Genomic DNA, 23974 nt, shown 5'->3' on the forward strand with positions numbered 1-23974 from the left:
TCTCTCTCTCTCTCTCTCTCTCTCTCTCTCATCTGATATTTACTTATCCTCATCTTTATTCTCAGTGCCTAGAACTTTCCCCATAATGCATAGTTTGTTGAATTGAACTACATAGCTATTTAAAAGAAACTACTTTCTCTTCTCTTTTTTTTTTTAACTCCCCCCACCCAAGCAGCCATATTTAGACAGTTAGTTTTGGTTAATTCCCAGGAGGAAAGCAAGAAAAATTTAAAAAGGTAGAGTGGGAAGAAAATAGCACAGCTCAAAAGAAGGGAAAATTAACAGATCTCTTTGTAGGTCACTTAACATACTTTATGCTGTTCTATTTCTAAACCCAGCAGCTGTTTGTACTATCAATGCCCTTCATGCCAACTTTAGAGAAATGGTTTTCTATTCAGTACATTGTTCTTGTTTGTAAGTATTCCATGCTAACAAAAACCCTATTCTTCCAGAAATAGGTAGGGGGTGGGATTCTTTAGCCTGCGAGAGTAGTATGCATCTGCCATGTAAAATACAAGACATTTTAAAAAGGAGAGAAAGATTCTCTCATTCATTTGATTGCAAATTACATGCCCCAAATAACCAAGCTAGAACTGTGCAGAGCTGGGACTCCAAGCTAAGATTTGGCTTCTGCCTCATACTTTTCCCATGTAAAAATCTGACTTCTTGGGGGTAAAGTTAGTATTGGGTTGAGGGATGCAATTGTAATCTAGAGCCTTAGAATCTCAGAGTTAGGAGTCTACAGAGTCCAATCCCTCTTGTACCATGCCACACAGTTCAGTCTTCCAGTGGAAAGCCTTCAGGGATGAAATCCTTACTCACTGCCTTCCAAAGCACCCCATTCCATTCTCTACCAACTTCTTCTTCTGCATCTGAATCTTTGAACCCAGATGTGGGAATCAAATGGATTTGTTGTGGGTGGGTGTGTATATACACGGTACGCTCATGGATACACATCATAATCATAGTACTGATCACAATAATAACTAGCATTTATATAGCATTTTTAAAGTTGGCAAAGCGCCTTACAAATATTATGTCATTTTGCCCTCACAACTACTCTGAAAAGTAGCTACTACTATTATTCCATTTTTATAGATGAGAAAACTGAGGCTGCAAGAGGTTAAATGACTTTCCCAGGGTCACACAGTAAGTGTTTGTGGTAGGATTTGGAATCTGATTTACCTGACTCCTGGTCTAGTGTCCTATCCACTGAGCCATCTATCTGCCTTTATGCAGTATATAAACACAAACCATAAAGCACTATACAAATAGCAACTGCTATTGTTATCATCATGTCATCATCATCACTATTACCTCACAAATTACCTCTCAATGCTCTTTCAGCATAGTTGTCTTCTATATAATGGACATGATTCATCCCAGTTTATTTTCCCATCTTAGTTCCCTTCAATGCCATTTATAATTCCTGTATAAACACCTTAGGTTCTATGATGTAAGGGTTCAAGTGTGGTGGCTCCACTATTCTTTATGAAGAAAATAGTTTGTTGTAATACTCTTTGCAAACTGACATTTTTCTTCTGTTTGTAATTCTTATTTTTCAGACCTATGATTTCTTAAGTATCTTAAGAAGAAATTCAGATGTTAAGGAGAAACTTGGCCCTTTGACTGAGAAAACAACAAATACTCAGCCCTTCCCAGTCACTGAATCCCAGGTAACCATTGCTGGCATACCTGTGTTCTCGACTGAGACCCAAAAAAGACCATAGCTTAAAAAGGCCCCCTGCATCCAGGGCCATCTCTACTCATCCTGACCTATACCTTGCCACTGGACCCAGAGGGTACAGAAGAGAAAGTGAAGCTGGAGAATTTACACAGCCCTGACTCACTTAAATCCAATTCACTTGCAAATCATGACATCCACTTCCTGATGTCATGGTCATCTTTGAGTAGTAAGGGCAAACAACAACAACGACAAAGACACATATACATGCATATAAGTGTGGGGTTGTATATAGGTTATATACCTATTGACAGTTATCTTATCATATGGCTTCAATTGGAGGTCCATATTTCTATGTACTTTTTTAATGAGCTAGATGCACTTACATCCTCTCAACTAACTCTGAATCATAGGGCACAACCCAAGGGATAATAGAGATAGGTTGGAAGGCAAATATTGGCATCCAATAGTTAAATCTTCCTCTTCTACCCAAAAATGAGGATTCTTTTATCTAGGAAAAAAAGTTTGAGAGATTATAAATTCAATGTATATAAAATCATGAAAAATGAGAATAAAATTCCAGAAACCATAAGAAGACAACAACCCTTGAAGCTAGAAAAAGGTAAACTTAATTCAAAAAAGAAAATAGCCATCACACAACACAAAATAAACATTTCCATTTGCATGATCTAATGGTGGTAATGGAAAAGTAATGTGCTATAATAGAAAGAACCATGGAAAGAGTAAGAGCTTCTTATTGACTCATTCTTACTCCGATACTTATCAAGCATTTGCTGCAGGCTCAGCATCCCCAGGACACCTGTCTCTTCACAGGTTCTTCTATAATACACATGTGGGGTAACAAGGTTGACCTATTCCCCAACTAACCACAATGCTTTTATATAGAAGCCAACCAAAACTCATGGTGGTGTGTAGGAACATCTGAACAAGTCCCTTAACTTCATGCAATAACCAAAGAGCAGCATGATCAACACAGAGACATCAGCTTCCAATTGCAAAGGTACCACCTGAAAGTTCATTGTGTAGGAGAAGAGAGACAAAGGATGGGCAAGCCGTGGGGACCTAGCTGAGAAGTCTATTCTCCTAGTGATAACTTCAGCTAAGAATAACAAGGCTTTTAACACGTGCTTCAACTGATAAAATTAATAAATCAACAGGCATTTATTAAGCAATTACTATGTTTCAGGCATTTTCTTGGCTAGGGATGCAAAGACATGAATGAAATAGTCCTTTACTTTAAGAAACTTAAATTCTATAGGAGGATCTGGACGCCAATATTTCAGAAATCCTGTGATTTCATCCATGAAGCTCTTCTCTTTTCTATTACTACTCACAGGCTCTCCATGCCTTATGATAGATGATTTCATGTGTCATTGTGGTCAAATTACCATTCCTCACCTGGTACCCATGAGGATCATAAGATGAGTTATCTAAAAAAGGGACACCCAGAACCACCTACTCCTATTCCTTAAATATTTCAAATGAGGAAACTGAGGCCCATGAAGTTTCAATGATTTGTCCATAATCACACAAGTAGTATCAATTCTTCTAACTCCAGCATCAATGCTCTTTCCATTGGCCAGTCTGCTTGTAAGAAGCCACCATGAACATAGTCAAGGCAGGTATTTAGGTAACAGATATATAAGCAGTCACCAGGCTCATGGTCAAAGCATTTCCAAGTGGGTAACACAACCCAGAGCTGATACTCTGCAGGCCTAGCTTTTGAAAACCTAGGGTCTCCTCCACATAAGGATGAGCCCCTAGAGGAAGACATTAGAAGAGGTACATTTGTCTGACATTTTAAAATTTTCAGAGATCTTTTACATATATCAAATTCTTTCACCTTCTTTGGACCTTATGATTTTGGGACTATAAAATGAATGAGTTGTACAAGATTTACTCTTACCTTTATCCAACATTTATTAATAAACTATTGTATGACCATCGCCCCCAGGTTCTCTTTATCTTCAGGGCTTTTTAAACAATACCCCTTGCAAACTCACATAATCTACCTATCATTCCACTATCCATAGAGTTTAATAAATCCCTTTTCAACTCTAGATCCTAGCATATCAGCTGTTTCATTTTCTGCTCACCACCTGTGAGGTTAGTAGAAACTCTATTTTATGGATGAAGAAAGTAAAATATAAAGTGACTTGTCACACCATTCAGTTAGTAAATGTGAACTAGAATGCAGGCCTTTAAGTGCCTTTAGACTCAATGCTCTAGAGTTCCTGTTCTCACTCTAAATTTATGTGATAAAACACAGCTCCACCAAATATATGGCAGTCTCAGTGATTTCTACCTGGGCAGTGACAGGTAGTATGGGGGCATATGTAATGATGACTGTCTTTCCATCAGTGATTACTTTGGGCTGGGCACATGGTATGAACACTGAGGGGTCCGTAGCCTAAATCAGCTGAGGCCATAGAGCACAGCATAATACTAGCAGGCACTAATGAGCAAATGTGTGTTGTGTGTGTGTGTGTGTGTGTGTGTCTGTGTCTGTGTGTGTGTCTGTGTCTGTGTGTTATCCTGAGCTGATGTGGTGAAGACAGAATCAATCAGAAGACAATCTCTGTGCCTTGGGAAAAGTTACTTTGACTATCTTGGCCTCAGTTTCCTCTTCTATTTAATAAAGGTATCAGACAAGATCATCTCAAGGGCACTTTGCTACTCTCACATTCTCAATTCTTGTCTTATAGATGAGGAAACTAGGGCAGATATAAATTAGGTGGCTTATCCAAAATCACATACATAGTAAGTATCTGAGGCCAGACTTGAACTCAGGTCTTCCTGACTCTAGGTTCAGTACATCATCTGCTCCACCACTTAGCTGTCTATTTTATAGATGAGAAATGGCTTGCCCAAGCAGATACAGCTAGTAAGTTCCAATAAGGTCAGAACTTATGCCTTCCAACTCCACATTTTGTGTGGTAGAGAAGAAAGAGGTTTAGACTTACTGAACAGGGACAGGGAGTTCAAATTCTGGAGCTGATATTGACTCTATGGGCAAGTAATCCTCTGATTTGTAAAATGCAAAAAAATAAAAACCAAACCCTCATCTGTAAAATGGGTAATGTGGCCTGCAGTATCTTCCTGAAAAGGTTGTTACAGAGAAGACCCTTTGCAAACTTTAAAGGCCAGAGGAATGTAAGCTATTAAATCCAGTAGAATATAAGCTTCTTGAAGGCAGAGACTTTTTTTTTTCATTTTTACCTTGGTTTTTCAGCATCTAACACAGTGCCTTATATATAATGGAAGCTTAATGTTAATCAAATCAAATTATTATTGCCATAGAACAGCTGCCTCTGAAAGTAGATGACAGTGCCCTTTTCTACCCCCAACCTCCCAAGAGACATGTTCCATCTCTGACATGCTTTATGGGCTACTAAGTGCTTGTCATTTCCAAATCAGAGGGTTTGGTGTTTTCTTCCCAGCATTAATATGCTGGTTTCTGATAGCTGCCTAAGTAACAGGAGGGTATACAGACCTCCACCCCTTCCCCCAAAGGGGCATTTTATACAGCAGCAGCTGTGGAGAGATGTCATAGAGGTGTTACCAGGGGGATGCTGCCCAACATCATATTGGGAAGCAAGGCAGCTTTTGAAGGATTGACTGCTACATGTCAATTAGAGGAAAAGCATTTGTTTTGTGGGAATCAAACCTATGTAGATTTATCAAGCAAATAAGGGCACTTATCACACACCCATGGAATTTATCCCTAGTCAGTCGGATCCTATCCCAGGGTCAGTCAGCCCTCTAAACAACTTTGAAAGAAATACCTTTTCAAAGAGATATTTTTACAAAGCTTTCAAGATCTTAGATTCTTGTCCTGACATGCTATATAAGTCATGGGGGATGAAAAAATTTCAAAAGGTTACAAAACTCCCTTGACAACCCACTGAATTACTAGTTGTGAGAATTATGAGCATCATGACCACATTCTGGCTTCAGCTTTTTTTTTTTTAGCAGAAATATTGATGGAGAATATTGAAGTATCTTGAATAAAAAGAGTAAGTTAAAATCCTGATTGAGATCCTAGTCAATCACTGAGCTACTCTGGGTCATGGCATATAGACCCAAATGTTTGAAACAAGACAGAATATCCTAAGAACAAAGGAGAGCTGGACAATCATAAAAAGAAAGAAAGATGAGAAATTTGGGAAGTGGTAGATCCTTTATGTTAAGTGTGCATGTGTTGGGAGAGGGGAGTTTTCAAGGTGGAGGAAGCCCTCAGTAAATGTTAGATGAATGAACAAATTAATAGTGAAGATGTAGTATAGTGGAAAGAATTCTGGTTTGCTGTCTGAGGCTCCATAGTGTAATAGGAGGAAAGGAGCACCAGATCATAGGATTTGGAATGAGAGGATGTGAATTTGAATCATGGCTTCACTGCCAGTCGCACTCCTAATGTAACTTTCCTTTCTCAAACAAGACCTTTGGACTAGGCACTTACAAAGATCTCTTTTGGCTTTAAATGCTATGACTTTGCAACTAATCCCAACTCTGCTACTAGTATATGGCCTTAGGCAAGTCAGTTCATGCCTCTGAGCCTCAGTTTCCTTATCTATAGAATGGTGATCATAATCCTCATCCTTTCTTCTTCACTGGGGTATAGTAAGGAAAATGCTTTGTGAATCACAAAGTACAATAGATTTCCCCTGACAAGTGTTACCATTATCCTCACAAAGAAATTTACATTAGCCAACATCCACCACCCTACCCCACCTATGCTGGATGCTTCAGTGTGGTGTGACTAGGAGAAAACCGAAGGTCTTTCTTTCCTTCAGCAAATCATCAATGAAATCAGGAAAGCATGTTACCTCGCTTTATAGCCAGGGATCTTGCTCTCTGCAGCACGTCTGAGTCTTTCCCCAAAGGACTTAGACCTTTATTACTTGCTGACAACCCATTTGACAAATGGCTTTCTGCTGTAGTCGTGGAGGTTGAGCCATCTGGCTGGTCTCCAGAGGTCCATGTGTTATTCATAATGGTATTTCTGGGACTGCTGCCCCAGTGCTCAGTTTCTGAATGCTGATTTTCTGTCTGACTACATGATGGGTCACTCCATTTGCATCCTTGCTCTCGCTGTTGGTGTTCCTCGAAAGAGCTACCAGCGGAAGACTCTGGGAAACAGGGCTCTGTGGGCTGGCATGGCTCCACCAGACAGGGCTGTGTGCTGGAACCACTGAGGGCTGACTCAGAAAGGGTAGCCAGAGTCTAAAGGAGAAAGAGGATAAAGGAATGGTGTTATCATCCAGAAACAACTATGATGAAATCACAACAAAGAACAATTTTATGGTCTTTGTACTACAATCCAGACTGTAATTACAGATCTAGACAACACTATTCACCAAGTCCAACATTCTTTGAATATCTGATCTTCTAATGTGTGATTTATTGCTATTGCTGGATCAATTGGTTGATCCGCTCAAAGAGCTATGGTTTAATTTAAAATATATTCTCAGGGTAGCTCCTTTGCCACCCCCACAGAATGCTTGTAAAGTTAAATATTGAGTGTGAAAATTAAAAGCACTCATGAGATCGGAAATGTGTGAGTGCTCCTTGAAAATGCTCTCTATGGAGATTTAAAAAAATCCTTTCAATGGACTTTGCTGGCTCAGCAGTTTGTTCCTGAGCCATCACCAAGTGTCTTAGGCAAATCTCGGCAGCCTATTTAGAGACTAGGCTACCCAGATCTCTGTTTCAGCTTATATTTCCTCCTTTCTTTGTAACATAAAAAGTTAAGAATGAGTCCTAGGTATGCCACTAACTTGTGTCCTTAGATAATAATAATGATGACAATTCTATTCAATTAAACCCAACAAACATTTATTAGGTACTTGCCAGGCACTGTATTGGGGGTGCAGGGGACAGCAAAACAAGGACAAAAGTCCCTGTTCTCAAGAAGCCTACATTTTACTGATAATAATAAATTTTACTATTAATAATAATATTAAATTATAATTTTGTAATAATTTATAATAAATGAATAATCAAATAAAATATAATAAAAAATTGTTATTCATTATAATATTAACAATTGCTTACACGCATGTAACTGCAGCTTTATTTTCACTGAGAACCTTCAACTGGTATCTCAGTTGATTCAACAACCCCATGAGGTAGGTAGGGCCAGTATCAACTGTATTTTACAAATGAGGAAACTGAGGCTGAAAGGAGAAGGAATTTAGCTTTCCCTGAGGCTCCAAGAGGGAGGTTATACAGTTTATAAGTGGCTAATGCAGAGCTGAAACCCAGGCTTTCTGCCTCTAAGTCCAATGATCTTTCCACTATACTGACTTCAGCAGACTTTAATTTCCTTCCTTGTAAAATAGCAAGGGTTGTAAATGCTGAACTAAATGCTGTCCAAGGTCCTTGCCAGCACTAACATTTTATGTATGATTCTTTGAGCTTTAGAAGGCAATGGCTAAGTATTGCAGCAGGGAAGTCGTAGGCACAGCTGCTCGCTATTGATCGGTTCTGCCTTCCACAGCATTCCAAACATTAGGAAATTAACAGTGAGTGCCTCTGAGAGTAGAATTAGCCGGAATACTTATAAGGCAAAGAAGAGTAGGCCGAAAGTTATACCTTTAGTAGGTTTTGTTCAATTAAATATTCCTGTAGGTGCCTGGAAATTTCCCAAAGCCCAGTTTCCTGGGAGGATGGGGCAAGGTTGAAACAATCCCCAGCCTTCTCTAACTGCCATTGCTAAAACCAAAGATAAAAGCACTTGTCATCAAATATGATCTTTAATCACTTTTCATTTTTTAATGCATTATCTGTAAAGGTTCTAAGAACAGGGCTTCAAGTATTTATGCAGGCTAGAAGAATGATTCCATTAAATTCTTAACACCAAAGGTGATTTATTGACCTGATAATTAGTGTAGCGGCTGTGGCTTAGCTCCCAATGCAAGGCTAGGATCCTCTCTGGGCTCATTACTTTCGAAGGCAGAGGGAGGTCATTGGTTGGAGGGGTGGAGAGGCTGCACATCTCAAGTGTTTCCTGCTGAATGCTTTCAGAAATCAGCCCCGCACCCACATCCACTCCAATCTGGCAGGTTCTGGGATTATTCATCACTCCAGAAGGCAACTGTGAACAAGAGCATGAATGGTGGGGATGAAATTCTCTGACCATTTTGCTAAATCAGTAAAAGCCATTTAAACCAGAAAACCTTGGTTAGGAGGCCTTGCAATGAAGCAAGAGGAAGCACGACTTAGTAGAAAGTATGTTGGACTTAGCATCAGGAGACATGATGTAGAATTTAGGAATTCTGGTGGGGGGAGGCTAACCGAAGTACATGGAAGATAGAGCTTTTGTACAACTGATCAAACCTATTAGTTTCCCCCTACCAACCCCTTCAGAGTATTTAAAGTGCATCAGTAGGTTCATTTTATGCTAGTGATCTAGCATAGTGGGGACCTTGGGTGAGCTTGTGTTAGACTAGGACCATGGGGGCCAAACTCTGTAGAGAAGATAAGGCCCCAGAGTCTGGCAGCAGGGAAAGCTATCACTAGGAGTTGGCTGGTGGTCTTAGGTAGAGTGCAGTATGCCCTTATCGGTCCAGCTTGGAAAAATGTCTTCAGTCAGAGGAACATCCAAGGAACTTAGTTTGTGGGTGCTGGCAGGACTGCTCCAATCTTGATCTAGGATTTGGGCAAAGCATCTTCGTCAAACCAGGTTCAGAGGGGTAAAGCCAAAATGTCCTTCCTAATTCCTGTAACACCAAGGACCTAAATTCAAGAGGATAAGATGATTGCTGGAATCCATAGTAAAGCTGAGGATTGGTGAGGGGTATTGCAAAGTAGTTCAACACCCTGGGGCTCAGGAAGTGACCTGAGCATATCAGTGCAGAGGAGCTGAACAAAGGGGCAAGGGAAGAGGCCTGTTGTTTTTTTTTTTTTTAGAGCAGCCTTCAGCTATCATGTGATAAACAGACTTCTAGGGACAAAAAATCAAGAGAAGGAACAAATAAGGAGCAGATTATGGAGAAGGAAAGAGGGTTTTCTGGGCTGGGGAAGCCTCATACTGAGAAGGGGAGGAACCATAACATCTGACAAGGAAAAAAGCCGCAGCCCACAGAATGCTGGAGGCTCAGTGCCTACAAAGCAGGATGAGAAGAAGGGGGTTCAAATAGAGAGCAAAAGGAAAAATCAAGGTGAGTAGCAACAGAAGGGAAAGCGCTGTGAAGGCAGGCACATGAGGTCATAAAATAGAAGCCCAGCTGATGCACTGAATGGGGGGCACTATCAGCAAGAATGAGTGTTTAGACATTGAGATGCATTGCAGATGGAGAAGGCACCAGTTTTCTCTCCAGTACCCTACTGGGCAAGCTCCCCCACCTCCTTTCCCTGGGAAAACAAGTGCAAAAGAAGCAAAGGTTGAGAATCCCAGGGGAAGGTAGACAGTGGTGTGGCAGTTGTAGCATTTACACAGCTGTCTGCAATCAATAATTATTCCCTTGGACTGCAAGAGCTTCAATCAATTCCTTTGAAGCTGGTAAATCTAGCTACTGGGTGTGCTTGTGCCAGAGTGGGAATGAAGGAGGGCCTCATAACAAGAGGGAATAAAATATGGTGAAATGGAAAATACTGAGGAGGGAATGGGAGGGAGAGAGAGAAGGAGGAAGAGCATCAACCCCTGCAGACTTTCAGAGTTAATTCCAAATGAGGTAGGGGAGGAGGGAGGCAAGGAAAGGGTTCATTTTAGGTCCAGACAGATGCAAGTGACCCCTACTTACATATGTAACAAGCTGGAGAGGTTTTGGACCCAAGTTCCTGTGCTAGTCCCCATAGAGCATTACAAGTATTTTAGAGGCTGTGATGGCAAAACTCTGGCAGCAAAGACTTGAGTTGGAACTCTGTAAATATTTGGTTGGCACAGTTCTGACTTTGCCAGTCATTTCTGAACTAGAAAGAAATAATGGGGGGGGGATAGAAGGCACAAAGCATACCCAGAACTTTTAAAATAATTAAGCTAAAGATCAAATGGAGTCTCTCTGTCCCTTACAGAGGGTGTGTGCATGTGTGCGTGTGTGTGTGTGTGTGTGTGTGTGTGTGTGTGTGTGTGTGTGGATGTGGGTGTCCAATTGTATGGAACAGTGCACATAATATATAATTTTTTCAGTATATTGATTGCTTTTTGCTGATCTTTTCCCACTACTGCTTTTTCTTTACTTTAAAAAAAGTGTTATAAAATGTCTTGGAAGGGGGAGGCATACAGAGAGAAATCTAGGTCAGTGGTGTCAAATCCAAATAGAAATGAGGGTCACTAAAGCATACATGAGGAATCCTGCAGATTGCATAATGACTTAGTTTTTTTTTAAATGTTATGTAACTATATTTTGTTGCACTTCACCCATTTGTTTATTTTCCAATTATGTTTTAATTTAAATGTTTAATTTTAATTTAATCAGACTACACTCTGGAGTGTTGTGAGTTGTGCATTTGACATCTCTGATGTAGGTAATGTAAAAATGAAACATATCAATAAAAATTTATTGTTCAAAAGAAGATGGTCTCTGTCATCTGAGTTCAAAATTTTAATTCTGATTCTTACTCGCTATATGACCTTGTGAAAGTCAAAGAGGCTCAAACTCTTTGGGCCTCAACTTTCTCATCTATAAGACAGACAGGCTAGTACTTGACCTGTCTGCCTCATAGGGTTGCTGTTGAGAAATTGTTTTTATACCTTAAAGCACCATAGAAATGTTTGTTATTTTTATAAACAAATATATCATGTCTTCAACTAGAGCAGGGATTCTTTGCCTTCTTCATATTATAGGCCTCTTCAGCAGCATGCTAAAGCCTTCAGATGCCTTTTTAAGCATATTTTCACATGCATAAAATGTAAAGGAAGCTAACTATACTGAAATACTGTTATCAAACTGTTTTTAAAAATAAAGTTATGGACCCCAAAAGAGTTGTTGTGTTGGGATCAGAAGACAAGAAAGGAATCTCTGCGTGACTCTGGGTAACAAACATCAGTTCTATGAGACTCAGGTTTTTTTTTTTTAAATTAGGAAATTGGTAGTAATAACACTTGCTCTATTTTACAAAATTGTTGTCAGGAAAATGCTGTGCAGACCTTCAAAGTCCTACAGGAAAATACTGTGCAGACCTTCAAGTCCTACAGGAAAATACTGTGCAGACCTTCAAAGTCCTACAGGAAAATACTGTGCAGACCTTCAAAGTCCTACAGGAAAATACTGTGCAGACCTTCAAAGTCCTACAGGAAAATACTGTGCAGACCTTCAAAGTCCTACAGGAAAATACTGTGCAGACCTTCAAAGTCCTACAGGAAATACTGTGCAGACCTTCAAAGTCCTACAGGAAAATACTGTGCAGACCTTCAAGTCCTACAGGAAATACTGTGCAGACCTTCAAAGTCCTACAGGAAAATACTGTGCAGACCTTCAAAGTCCTACAGGAAGATACTGTGCAGACCTTCAAAGTCCTACAGGAAAATACTGTGCAGACCTTCAAAGTCCTACAGGAAGATACTGTGCAGACCTTCAAAGTCCTACAGGAAGATACTGTGCAGACCTTCAAAGTCCTACAGGAAAATACTGTGCAGACCTTCAAAGTCCTACCTAATTGTATTCTGGTGGAAAAGATGTGTGTGTGTGTGTGTGTGTGTGTGTGTGTGTGTGTGTGTATATACACACATATACATGTATATATATGTATATATACACACACATATATATACATACACATATATGTGTATATATATACATATACATATATACACATACACATATGTATGTATTTGTAAATATATATATATATATCTTTTTTGGCGAGGCAATTGGGGTTAACTGACTTGCCTAGGGTCACACAGCTGGTCAGTGTCATGCGTCTGAGGTTTGAACTCAGATCCTCCTGACTCCAGGGCTGGTGCTTTATCCACTGCGCCACCTCGCTGCCCCGAAAAAGATATTTCTTTAATTAAACTGATTTCCTATATAGTTATGTTCCCAGTTGATTGGTTTTCACTGATTTGTCTGACTGTATTTATGGAAAGGAGATCGTTTTCTCCCCCCCCCAACAGTAAAGATCAAGAGGAGAGAATCATGTCTTATAGTCCAAAACAAAGGTACTTTCACACACATGAAAACGTCTAGCCATTATCAGAATGTCCCAATACAAAGGAGGTTTCCAATTCAATTTTTTTCTGTTTCATTCCTAAAATCATGTGACTATGCATATGACCGATGCTTGTCCTTCAAAATCTAACACTTCACTTTCTTTGGAGATCACAAATGCCCCAATGCCCTCAGTGTAATTACATCATGAGCTTATTTTCATCCCCGAGTGCTGCATCTCAAATCAAGCAAGAGACCTGTTTGCTATTCAGGGGTCCCTGGAGCACCATTTGAGAACCCACTGTTTTAACTTACTAAAATATTTTGGGATCCTAATTCTGAAATACAAGTATTGACTATCTCTCTCAGCTTTGTGTCATCAGCAAATACTAGAAGTAAACCATCTGTCTTTATCCAGGTCATTTTTTTAAAAAAATGGTTGAGGTACACAGGAGCAGCACAGATCCCTAGGACACTCCCCTGACAATATCCATCCAAGTTGGTAGCAATAACTACTTTTTTGGTCATGCCATTCAACTAGTTCTGAATCCATCTAATTATACTACCATCATTCCCTATCTGTCCATATTCTCCATAAGAATAATATGAGAGATTTTATCAAATATAGCTTAACTTGAGTAAATTATAGCTCAACCATTCAGTACCTGTGCATTAATTTGGCCAGATTCCATTCCCATCTCATTTTTTCTTTTTTGTAAATCAGGCCATTTGTCCTTTTCTAGTTGTGCATCATCTCTCTGATTCTGCACAGATACTGAATGGTTGAGCTGGAATGTGAATCTAAGGTCTTCTGATGATCTATTTGGTGCTCTTGCTACAATGCAGGGACCTTGGTCAAAAATATGAGAAGAGGCCTCTGTTTTGATGTTTGCCTTGGACTGTTTCATAATATTTTTTATAGAACTTAACTGATTCTGATGAAATTTGGTACACAAAAGAGTATGAAGATGTACCTTTGATGTCACTCTGTTCACATGAAACAAAAGATGGCTATTTCTAACTTCCATATAGAAGTAATAAGAGAGAAACCAGTAGATATGAAGGCTCCCTATTCAAATGACACAAAACTTGCCCCCAAGGAAATCAGTCTAGTAGGGGGCTAGGCTACATACTCGGCAAATGATTATGTGCATTATTATGTGGTAAGTGCATTGAGAATACCAGGAGTGGGGATAACCTCAGAAATTAGAGAAGTTTCTTGATGGAGGTGGCATTTACTTTGGGTTTTAAAGAGTATATAGAAATTCAACTGACAATGAGGGAGGAGGATTCCATTTTAGGCATAGGGAACAAAGGCACTGAGGCTGGAGAGTAAACACTGTGTTTGAGGAAGAGAGAGCTGTCCAATTTGGCTGAAGCACAGAGGGAGTGGAAGGCAGTAAGAATGGAAAGGCAGGCCAGTGCCAGATTTTGGAGAGCCTTGAATGGCAGACAAAAGAAATTGTCTTTTACCTTGAAGATAATGAGTCACAGAGTCACTAGTTATCATCAGTTCAATAAGAATGTTGGGCAAAATGAATTCCAGTCTTACTCCCTTTCTCACAATGTGACAGCTAAAATACTGTTCTTCCTTAAAAATAACATTTAGTTTAAAAAAAACAAATTTGCAGTGAGGGGGGATTTTATAAGCTTTTGTTTTTTAAAGCCCCATGCTTAGATATTAAAGAATGACTGCCATCCTCTTCCTCCCAAATGGGAGCTATGTTTGGATTTTGAAATCTTCCTTCCTCTGTATGTCAACCTGTGACCAGGTAAAGTCAGGGAAAAGGTCATCTTATTGCAGGGATAGGATGGTTAATTGGCAATTAAACATTGAAACTAGCCTGCTGGCCAACTAATTTAGTGGGAAAAGTCACAAATCTATTGATAGAAAGGATGGAAATGGGGCAGAGCTGAATTGGTGGGTGGGAGAAGAAAGAAAGAGAAAAGTAGGAAACAGCCTAGAGGGATATAGAATGAGGGAGAAGCAATAGTAGATTCATCATGACTAATTAAATTGCCAGCCACACAATCCTTTACCCTTCTTTTTCAATGTATGTCAAACTTGACATAAATTAAATTGTAAAATATATAACAGGCAGCATGGTATAGTGGAGAGAGAGCTGACTTCCAAGTTAGGAAGACCTGTGCTTCATTCCTGCCTCTGATAACATACTGGCTGGGCAACCCTGGACAAATCACTTAATCTCCCAATGATCAAGATAACTCTAAGGTGCAGAGAAGGTGCCAATCTGCAAGTGTAGTGGTAGTTTCCTTACCTGGGAGTTCCCTACATTAATGAAATTGCGAGTTCAGTTCCTATCCCTATTTTAAAATTGAGCCCTTATTTTTTTTCCACTAAAGTCCCATTCTGATGTTCTCACTGTGATATGAACATGGCCTTAGGCTCTCAAAAACTATAGCAACAGAGCACTGGCTCTGGCCAGTGACAGCAAGGTAGAAAGGTTTAATCAGAACTCCGAATGGATATTTGTCATCCAAGGACCCACCTCACTAAGTTTATAGAGACACTTCACTAGGTTAGCTGAAGGGTGACTGATGTTTTGGCTACAGTACCTCTTGAAGGTCACATACTAAGGAGTGGAGAGATTGATATGCAGGTCTTTGAAATAAGTGCCCATGTATCACTACTGACATCCCCTGCCCCAAATCATGGAAGTATAAAGAGTGGGTTTTTTTTAATTATTAATCAAATATTTGAGTTTTGAGGAAATGGGGCTCAATATTTAATCTTATTTTAAAGACAGAAATGTAATATTTTTTCTCAAGAATATCTATATTTTCATGACTTTTTAAATGACTTAAATAAATAAGATTTCACTGCTGAAGCTAAGTAAAAGGCCTGATTCAAACATCATCCAATTTTAGGTTTTGCCTGCAGGAGATGGAAAGAAGTACAGTGAATAGCATTTGAAGTCTTTTAAAATCTAAAAATAGTCCCTGGGAACTTACTCACATTTGGAAACCCAGCATGAGTTTTCCTAAGTGATGGGTCAGAGTCAGCAGCAGGAGAGGTGTTAGAACTGAAATATCCACTGAGGCGATTGGTCGTATCTGGGCTCAGGAGACAGGTTTGATCTATGAAAGAATGCCAGCATTCACATCTCGAAAACCACACTTAGAGCGAAAAAAATCCCCCGTAAGTTGGTCTTGACTTTTTTTATTTCATTTTTCTATTGTGTTCTTTTGGTGGTTCCCCTGCTACACTTAAGCAGAACACAGAATGTCGGAGTTAGAAGGAGGCTTTGAATATGGAATCTTAGAATTGAAGGAAATACTAGAACATAGAATGTGAAGTTGAAAGTGAAAAATTAGAACACAGGATGTCAGAGTTAGAAAGGCCCTTAGAATATGAGGTATCAGAATGGAGAAAGGCATGGGAATATAGAATGATAGAGCTAAAAGAAACCTTAGAACATAAAATGCCAGCAAGGCATGAATATTAGCAGTGAAGGGAACCTTAGAACATAGAATGTCAGAGACAGAAGGGAAATTCGAGATCATCTAGTCCTATTGCTTTGTTCTGCAATAAAAAATAAAGACTTGTTCTAGGTCACATAATCAGTAACTCAGTTCTCCTGGCTATGTAGCTACTCTACCATATTGTCTTAGAATTATTTGCCTCCGTCTATATAACTAATAGGGCAGCTGGGTGCTGCTATGGATAGAGTGTCAGGCCTGAAGTCAGGAAGACTCATCTTCCTGAGGTAAAATTTGGTCTCAGACACTTACTGGCTGTGTGACCCTGTGCAAGTCACTTAACCCTGTTTGCCTCAGTTTCCCCATCTGTAAAATGCTCAGTATCTTTGCCAAGAAAACCCCAAATGGGGTCACAAAGAGTTGTACACGACTAAAACACCTGAACAAGAACAACAAATATAACTAGTTGCCAACCTCAGCAGCCAGAATGGAGTAGATATTTGTCTGATGATAACAATCTCCAAGAGAAATGGAAAAAAAAATAAAAACTTCAGCTAGCCTACAGTTACCAGTTCTTTACTGAACTTTGAGTAAAAAAAAAAAAAGACCTAGATAAATGGTAAACGGCCATATGGCAATTTCTGGATTGCATATTCAGCTGAGAATGAGTAGCAAGCCGTACAAGAAAGGAGATGGCTTTTTGAAAGATCCTTTTATAATCCAAGTCTGACACTGAGTATTTTGCCACTTTGAAAAACCTCTCCCACTAGTCTGATTGTGGGATTGTTCTGCCTGAGATTGACAATATGATGAAAGTGCAAGTGCTGAATTTTGTACATAAGCATGTATGTTTATCCTGCTGAAAACCTTACTGATGAAGCAACACAATTATGAGAATATCTACTTTAAGGTCAAAGAAGGTGGGAAAGATTCCATATGTACCAAAATATGTACAACAGCACTTTTGTAGGTTCAGAGAACTGGAAGGAGAGTGCCTGTTCATTGACTGGACAATTTGTAGTATGCGGATGTAATAAACATATAGGAGCTGATGCAGATTATAGTAAACAGAACCGGGAGAATAAATTTCATGATGTAATTCATTTCTCCACCAGCTGAAATCTGAACTCCGCTATCATGCATGCCCCCTTGTGAGTTATCTTCCTTCCTTTTCTTTTTTTTTTAGGCAATTGGGGTTAAGTGACTTGCCCAGGGTCACACAGCTAGTAAGTGTCAACTGTTTGGTCTGAGGCTGGATTTGAACTCAAGTCCTCGTGACTTCAGGGCCAGTGCTCTATTCACTGAGCCATCTAGCTGCCCCCTTCCTCCTCTTTTCAACCACTATGTGCCAAGCACTGTGCTAAGTGAGTTACAATTATCACCTCATTTGATTCTCACAACAACCTTAGTAGGTAGGTGCTATCATCATCCCCATTTTACAGATGAGGAAACAGGAAAACAAGTTAAGTGACTTTCCCAGGGTCACACAGTTAATAAGTGTCTGAGGCTGGATTTGAACTCCAGACCTAATGCTCTATCAACTGTACCACCTAGCTTCCTGGGGCCAGTGTACTGATTTGTGTAACTGAATTTATCTATTACAAGAGGAGGTTCTGTTGGGGGAGGAGGAGTCACTGGGAAGTGATTGTAATGCGAAAAAAAATTAAATATTTACAAGAAAAAGAAAATAGATATATATATAGATACATATCTATATATCTATATAAAACTATACTAACCTCTTCCAAACGCAGTGTTCTCAAACTTGGTGTCTGATTGGCAGCATGCCTGGAAAAAAATAGAAATCAGTTACTCTGCAATTCTTCAGAAAGTAATAATTCAGCTAGTTGAATTTCCAAAGCATTTTAAGGTTTACAAAGCACTTTCCTTAATGACAGCCCTGTGAAATAGGTACAGCGAATGTTTTTATATCCATTTTATAACATTATAGCTCAGGGAGAATAAATGGTTTGCCCAGTTACATAGTTGGGAAGAAAAAATTACAAAAGCCCCAAATATTTAGTGTTTCCTAAAGATTGCTTCTAAAAAGAAACAGGATTTTGTTCAACTTCTCTGAGCCTCAGTTTCCTCATATGTAAAATGAGGGGATTGAATGAGATGATCACGCCTTCCAGAAGTAAATCTATGATTCCAAATTCCTTAGCCAAAGGCAATGTAGCATGGTGGAAAGACAGCTCCCGGAATGGGAGTCAGAATTCCAGAGACAGTCTGTTCTCTTAATTGCCGGTGATGTTGGTTGAGTTATCATACCATGGTGAGCTACGGTTCTTCCTCCCTGTGAAATGAGGATGATAAACACTCAGTGCCTAACTTCAGAAGGTCATTATGAAGAAAGATCTCAAAGGCTGTAAAATTGTGAAGGTAAGCTCTGACACTTACTAACTGTGTGACTCCAGGCAAATCATTTCACTTCTCTGAATCTCAATTTCCTCCTATTTGAAATAGGAAGAATGAAACCTGTAGTACCAACCTCAAAAGGTTAACCTGAAGAAAGTGCTTTATAAACTTGAAAAAACTGTAGATTTGGGTTAGCATTCTTCTTATTACCACAAAGTGCTGATGGGATCAAGTGAGAATGTATGTGATGGTGCCACATAAATTATAAAGTGCTAAGGGACTTTAAAGAATGAGTATTAAAACCAGAGAAAGAAGGCAGTTAGGAAAAGGAAACCCTGTGGCTAATCTCTTCATCACTCCCCCAGGCAAAAAGGAGATTGTATTAATAAGGATCAAATGCCCTCTGGACTTCATACAGATGCACACCAGGGCCAAATCTTGCCCAACCTGTCCCACATCCACTTCTCCCAACTTAGTGTGATGAGTATCTTAGATGTTGGGAAGAGTGTTTGGTTTAGAATGAAAATACTTGAGTTGAATGTTGTCTCCCAATTAGATAGTGAGTGCCTCAAGAATAGGGACTGTCTTTTGTCTTTCTTTGTATCCTCGGCACCTAGCACAGTCTCACACATAGTATGGCATTTCACAAATGTTTAACTGTCTGATTGTTTGGCTTGAAGCTGGACTTTATTGCTGACAATCTGTATGAATTAATCCATTTAGCCTCCCTGTGCCTCAGTTTCCTTATCTGTAAAATGACAGGGTTAGACTTAAGTGATTTCTAATTTCCTAGGAGCTCTAAGTCTCTGATCCTACGGAATAGCTATAAGAAAATTAGAGCAGTTGAACAGAGAATTCTCCTCTAGTTATTCTATTTCTCTACTTGAATTTAACTTCCCTTCCAGCTGAGGTTGGCAACCCTGATGGCAGCAGCTGGTCTGGTCTCCCCAAAGTTTCCATGCATCTTTGCAGGATTGTGATTCACAGGAACTGGGTCTCATCTCCCCAGAATTTCATTTTTGGTGTCAACCTGTGCAATTTCATAATTATATGAACAAAATCCCTCTCCTTTTTGGCCTGCTGTTAAGTTCACAGTAGATGAGTTTTGATGGAAACCTTGCTTCAAAGAGAAGAGACATCATGAGTTATAAGACATAAGACTCAACATCTGTTAAGTCCCAGGCCTGCCGTATGCTCTGTGTGACTTAGAGCAAGTTAGTTCTCCTCCTGAAGAAAGTCTCAGTTTCCTTATTAGGAAAATGAGTGGGTTGGTCTACATTAGAGGTTTTAACCTTTTTTGTTATGGACCCCTTTGGCCATCTAGCCAAAGCCTGTAAACTTCTGCTAAAGAGAAGTTTTTTTAAATGCATACAATAAAATCCATAGGATTATAAAGGAAAACAATTACAATGGAATACATTTATAAAAAAAAGAATAGTTAAAAAGTTTAAGGATCCCAGGCTAAGAGCTTAAGCTAAATGAAAGCCAATACCCTTTCCAGCACTAAATCGTATGTAAAATAAGAGTGATAATACTTGCACTACCTATACAGGGTTGCTATAAGAGTTCATATGAAATAATGGGTATGAAATCACTATATAAACACAAGGGATTACAAGTTATCCCATCTGTTTGTATAATGTTTGATCATTTCCTGCACTAAAGTCCTTCAATGTTGCATTAATAATACCTGGAATTTATACAGAGATAACTGGTTTACAAAGGACTTTACACACATTTTCATTTGATCCTCCCAACCAAGCTGTGAGGTATCATTATCCTTGTAGGAAATAGAGACTCAGAAAAGTCAAGTGAGTTGCCCAGGGTCACACAGCTAGTACATGGCAAAGAGGAGATTTAGACCCATGCCTTTTGACGTGAAATGGAACATCCTTTCAACCACACCAGAGCTGCCTCTTCCACAAGGTAGGAGGGAGTAATCTTGCAATCTAGATGGCTATGGCAGCAAAATACATGTCCTGACAGGTCTTACCAAGCTGGAAGAGTCTTCCTTGAATAGTGGTCTAGCAATGAGCTATGCATTCCATGTCTTAGGACCAGACCAACCAAACCAGATGCATCCACATAATGGTGGCCACCAAATGCTTTTCTAGCTACAGCAATCCAAAAAGAATGTTTCTTCAAGAATTGGGGTTATTACAATCCACCCTGGTTGAGGCACACTAGAGAAATCATGGTCTTTTGGAAAAGATTAAATTCAATTCAACCCATCAGCATTTATTAGACATCTATTCTTTCTGAGGTAATAGTTATTGTGGAGTAGTAGAAAAAGAGCTCCTCTCAGTGTCAAGGAGAATTGGGTTCAAGTCTTGACTCTCACAGAATTTTGGACAAACTATTTTATCTCTCAGTGCCCTAAGTAATCCCCTAAAACTCTAAGTCGTAGAGCAGGTTCTGATCTGCACTGGAAGAGGGAGTTTTCTCACTAGGAGTTCCCTATACCAACAAAATTACAAGTCAGGCAAAACATAATATGCAAGAAACCATGTTGGGTACTGCAGATAATTTTTTTTTTAAATGGTATGGGGGACATGGAATGTCAACCGTGGAGTTACATAACCTCAGTTAAACTCCTATTTTTATTACTGTGTGCTGTTGGGCAAACCACACAACTCTACTTGGGCTGAGATTTCTCATCTGTAAAATGGGAAGATTGGACTAGATGACCTCTAAGGTCCTTTTCACCTCATTAAAAAAAATGAAATTAAGGCTCTTGACCTCCAGAAGCTTGTATTTTACAGAGAATTACCCTATAGTATATACCTAAATAAGCAGACAAAATGCATCTACAAAGCATATACAAAGGAACTTCAGAAGGCAAAGAGCACTAAGAATTAGTTCTCCTTAGGGAGATCAGGAAGGACAGTATGTAGGAAATAATACCTAAGTTTAATCTTGAAAGAAGGTAGGGATTCCAAGAGGCAAAGGGAAGAGGAGTAAATGTTCCATTGGGTACAACCTGTATGAAGCCACAAAGCCAAAAGCTGGAATGTCATATAGGAAAAACTGCAAATAAGCTAATTTTATTGAACCACAGTGTGGAAGAAAGAGTGATTGCCTGGAAAGGTAAGATGGAGGCAGAATGCGATATAGTGCAAGTGTCAAACAGGAGATTGTATTTTTTTCTGTTAAACAATAAGAAGACACTGAAAAGTATCAGTCAGGGAGTAATTTGATCACACCTATAATTAGGAATAGAGGGTAGTGGATAGAGTGTTTGGTCTGGGGTCAGGAAGACCTGAATTCAAATCTGGCCTTGGATACTTACTAGCTATATGAACCTGGGCAAGTCACTTAACCCTCTTTGCCTCAGTTTCCTCATCTGTAAAGTGAACTAGAGAAGGAAATGGCAAATCATTCCAGTATCTTTTCAAGTCACAGAGTCCAACACTACTAAAACAACTGAATCATTAGGAACATAAATTTTGCGGTTGTGTGGAGGATGAATTGGATTTGGGAGAGATTGGAAATAGAAAGGCCAATTAGGGAGCTATTGCTATGGTTCAAACTAGAAGTGATACAAGGCCTGAATAAGGGGTAGTAGCCATGAGTGGAAAGAAGAGGATTGATGCAACAGATGTCATAGGAGGCAGAATTGACAAGCTTTGGAAATCGATTGGATATGGAAGGTGAGGGAGAGAACAGAGTTAAAGATGACTCAGTTTAAGAACTGGATTAGAAGAATGGCAATGCTCTTCAAAGAAATATTATGAAAAAGTTAGCATGGGAAGACTACAAGGGAAAGATGTTACATTCCACTTTGGATATACTTAAGGGTCATCAATGTAGAGATATCTAGCAAGCAATAATTAGAAGCAAGGTTAGATTTTGGAAAAGAGATGAGGACTAGATGAGTAGATTTTATAGTCATTTACATAGAGATGATGGTTGTACCCAGGGGAGCTGAAAGGATTAGCAAAAAGGAGAGTTTAGTTATAAGAAGAGAAGAAAAGAGGCCTAGATCATACTTGTCACACTTAGACAAGAGGGGCACAGACAACAGTCCCATAAAAGGAACTGAAAACAGAAGTTCAACAGCTGGGAAGATGTTATACCGAGAAATTAGCGAGTTGACCACCCAGGCTAATTTTAAATTGTGGACTTTATTAGCTCGGCTGCCAGGGGTATTCACATCCAAATCAAGCAGCCCCCATCAGGGGTCGAGCTAGGGTTTATATAGGGAGTATACAGGACAGGGAGAGGGGATGAATCTTTGAAGTCTGGCAAGAGGAAGAGGTTTTTTTGGGCTGGTCAAGGACACCCCTCTCCCTCTGTGTAGATATGATAATGCTCTGCAAACTTTCTTACAATGGAGGCTTCCAGAGATATGATCTGAGGGCTCTGGCCTGAGCAGCCAGATAAGGGTCTTGCTGAGGCCCATGCATGAATACTGCTAGGCACAGCGTCCTTGGGCTGGGGAGTGGTTGTTAGAGATAGTGTTTCTGAGACTAGGGAGGCATTTTGGGGGGTAAAAGTATAAGCACAAGCATCCGAGCACCCCATCATTACAGGTCAGGGATCACATAAACCAGACCAGGTGTCCTGGTTTCTGGTATAAACATAATTATCTAAAGCCATTGTATTGCAAGTTTTCTTATCCATTTGCTTTGGAGGTATGGGCTGTGCTTAAGCTATGCAGGAGTACATTTCACTATTGTTTAGATTTAGGAGGAAAGAGGTCTGGGGCAAGATTAAGCAGCAACTTCTGCTTTCCATGGCCTAAAGGGCCCTACTACCTAAATGGTAAAATAATGTTCTGCATTACAAAGACATCCAGAAGAAAATAGTGTCATGAAGATCACAGGAGGAAAGAATATGTCTGTGAAGGAGGTCATCAATGGTACCAAAAATCAGATAGGGGACTACAGGTAGATTTAACAATTATAAGATCAATAACCTTGAAAAGAACAGTTTCACTCAGGTGGTGGGTTCTAAAGCCAGATTACAGGGCATTGACAGTGAATGGGAGGTAAGGAAGTAGAGGCAATGAATGCAGATGATTTTTTCCTTACAATTTAGCAGTAAATAGAATAGAATATTAGAATATATATATATATATATATATATATATATATGAAATATAGAATGAAAGCGAAAGGAGGTGGTAGGATCAAAGAATGATTTTCTTTAAGCATGAGAGAGAGAGGCATTTTTTAGGCAGTAGGAAACTCTAAATAGAAAAGAGGGAATGAAGGGGTAAGCTTCTGGGGGTCAAGGGAAAGGTCAAGATCAAAGATACAAGTAGAGGGGTTGCCCTCAGAAAAGAGAAGGTACATGTCATTGTCAAAGACTGGAGCAAAAGAGCAGTGAATGGGGGTTGATATAAAGAGGTTTTGAGGTACATATTAGGAGAGAAGAG

At 39.5% G+C, this 23974-nt stretch overlaps 1 protein-coding gene and 1 long non-coding RNA gene across 2 annotated transcripts in view; both read right to left on the minus strand.

Moving 5' to 3' along the window:
- The window catches only part of LOC144455407 (uncharacterized), a 31972-nt gene extending 25050 nt beyond the window's left edge, over window positions 1–6922 (minus strand). The window contains exon 1 of the long non-coding RNA XR_013484152.1: window positions 6532–6922. This is a non-coding gene — a long non-coding RNA (uncharacterized LOC144455407). The remainder of the gene's footprint in view (window positions 1–6531) is intronic.
- Window positions 6923–8549: 1627 nt separating this feature from the next.
- Window positions 8550–23974, minus strand: part of CUNH4orf50 (chromosome unknown C4orf50 homolog) — a 75935-nt gene continuing 60510 nt past the window's right edge. The window contains exon 10 of the mRNA XM_078148863.1: window positions 8550–8801. Within this exon, the coding sequence (XP_078004989.1) occupies window positions 8550–8801 (252 nt within the window). The remainder of the gene's footprint in view (window positions 8802–23974) is intronic.

This window comes from Phascolarctos cinereus, unplaced genomic scaffold (genome assembly GCF_003287225.1).
Source record: "Phascolarctos cinereus isolate Bilbo 61053 unplaced genomic scaffold, phaCin_HiC Scaffold_9;HRSCAF=440, whole genome shotgun sequence".
Classification (NCBI taxonomy): domain Eukaryota; kingdom Metazoa; phylum Chordata; class Mammalia; order Diprotodontia; family Phascolarctidae; genus Phascolarctos; species Phascolarctos cinereus.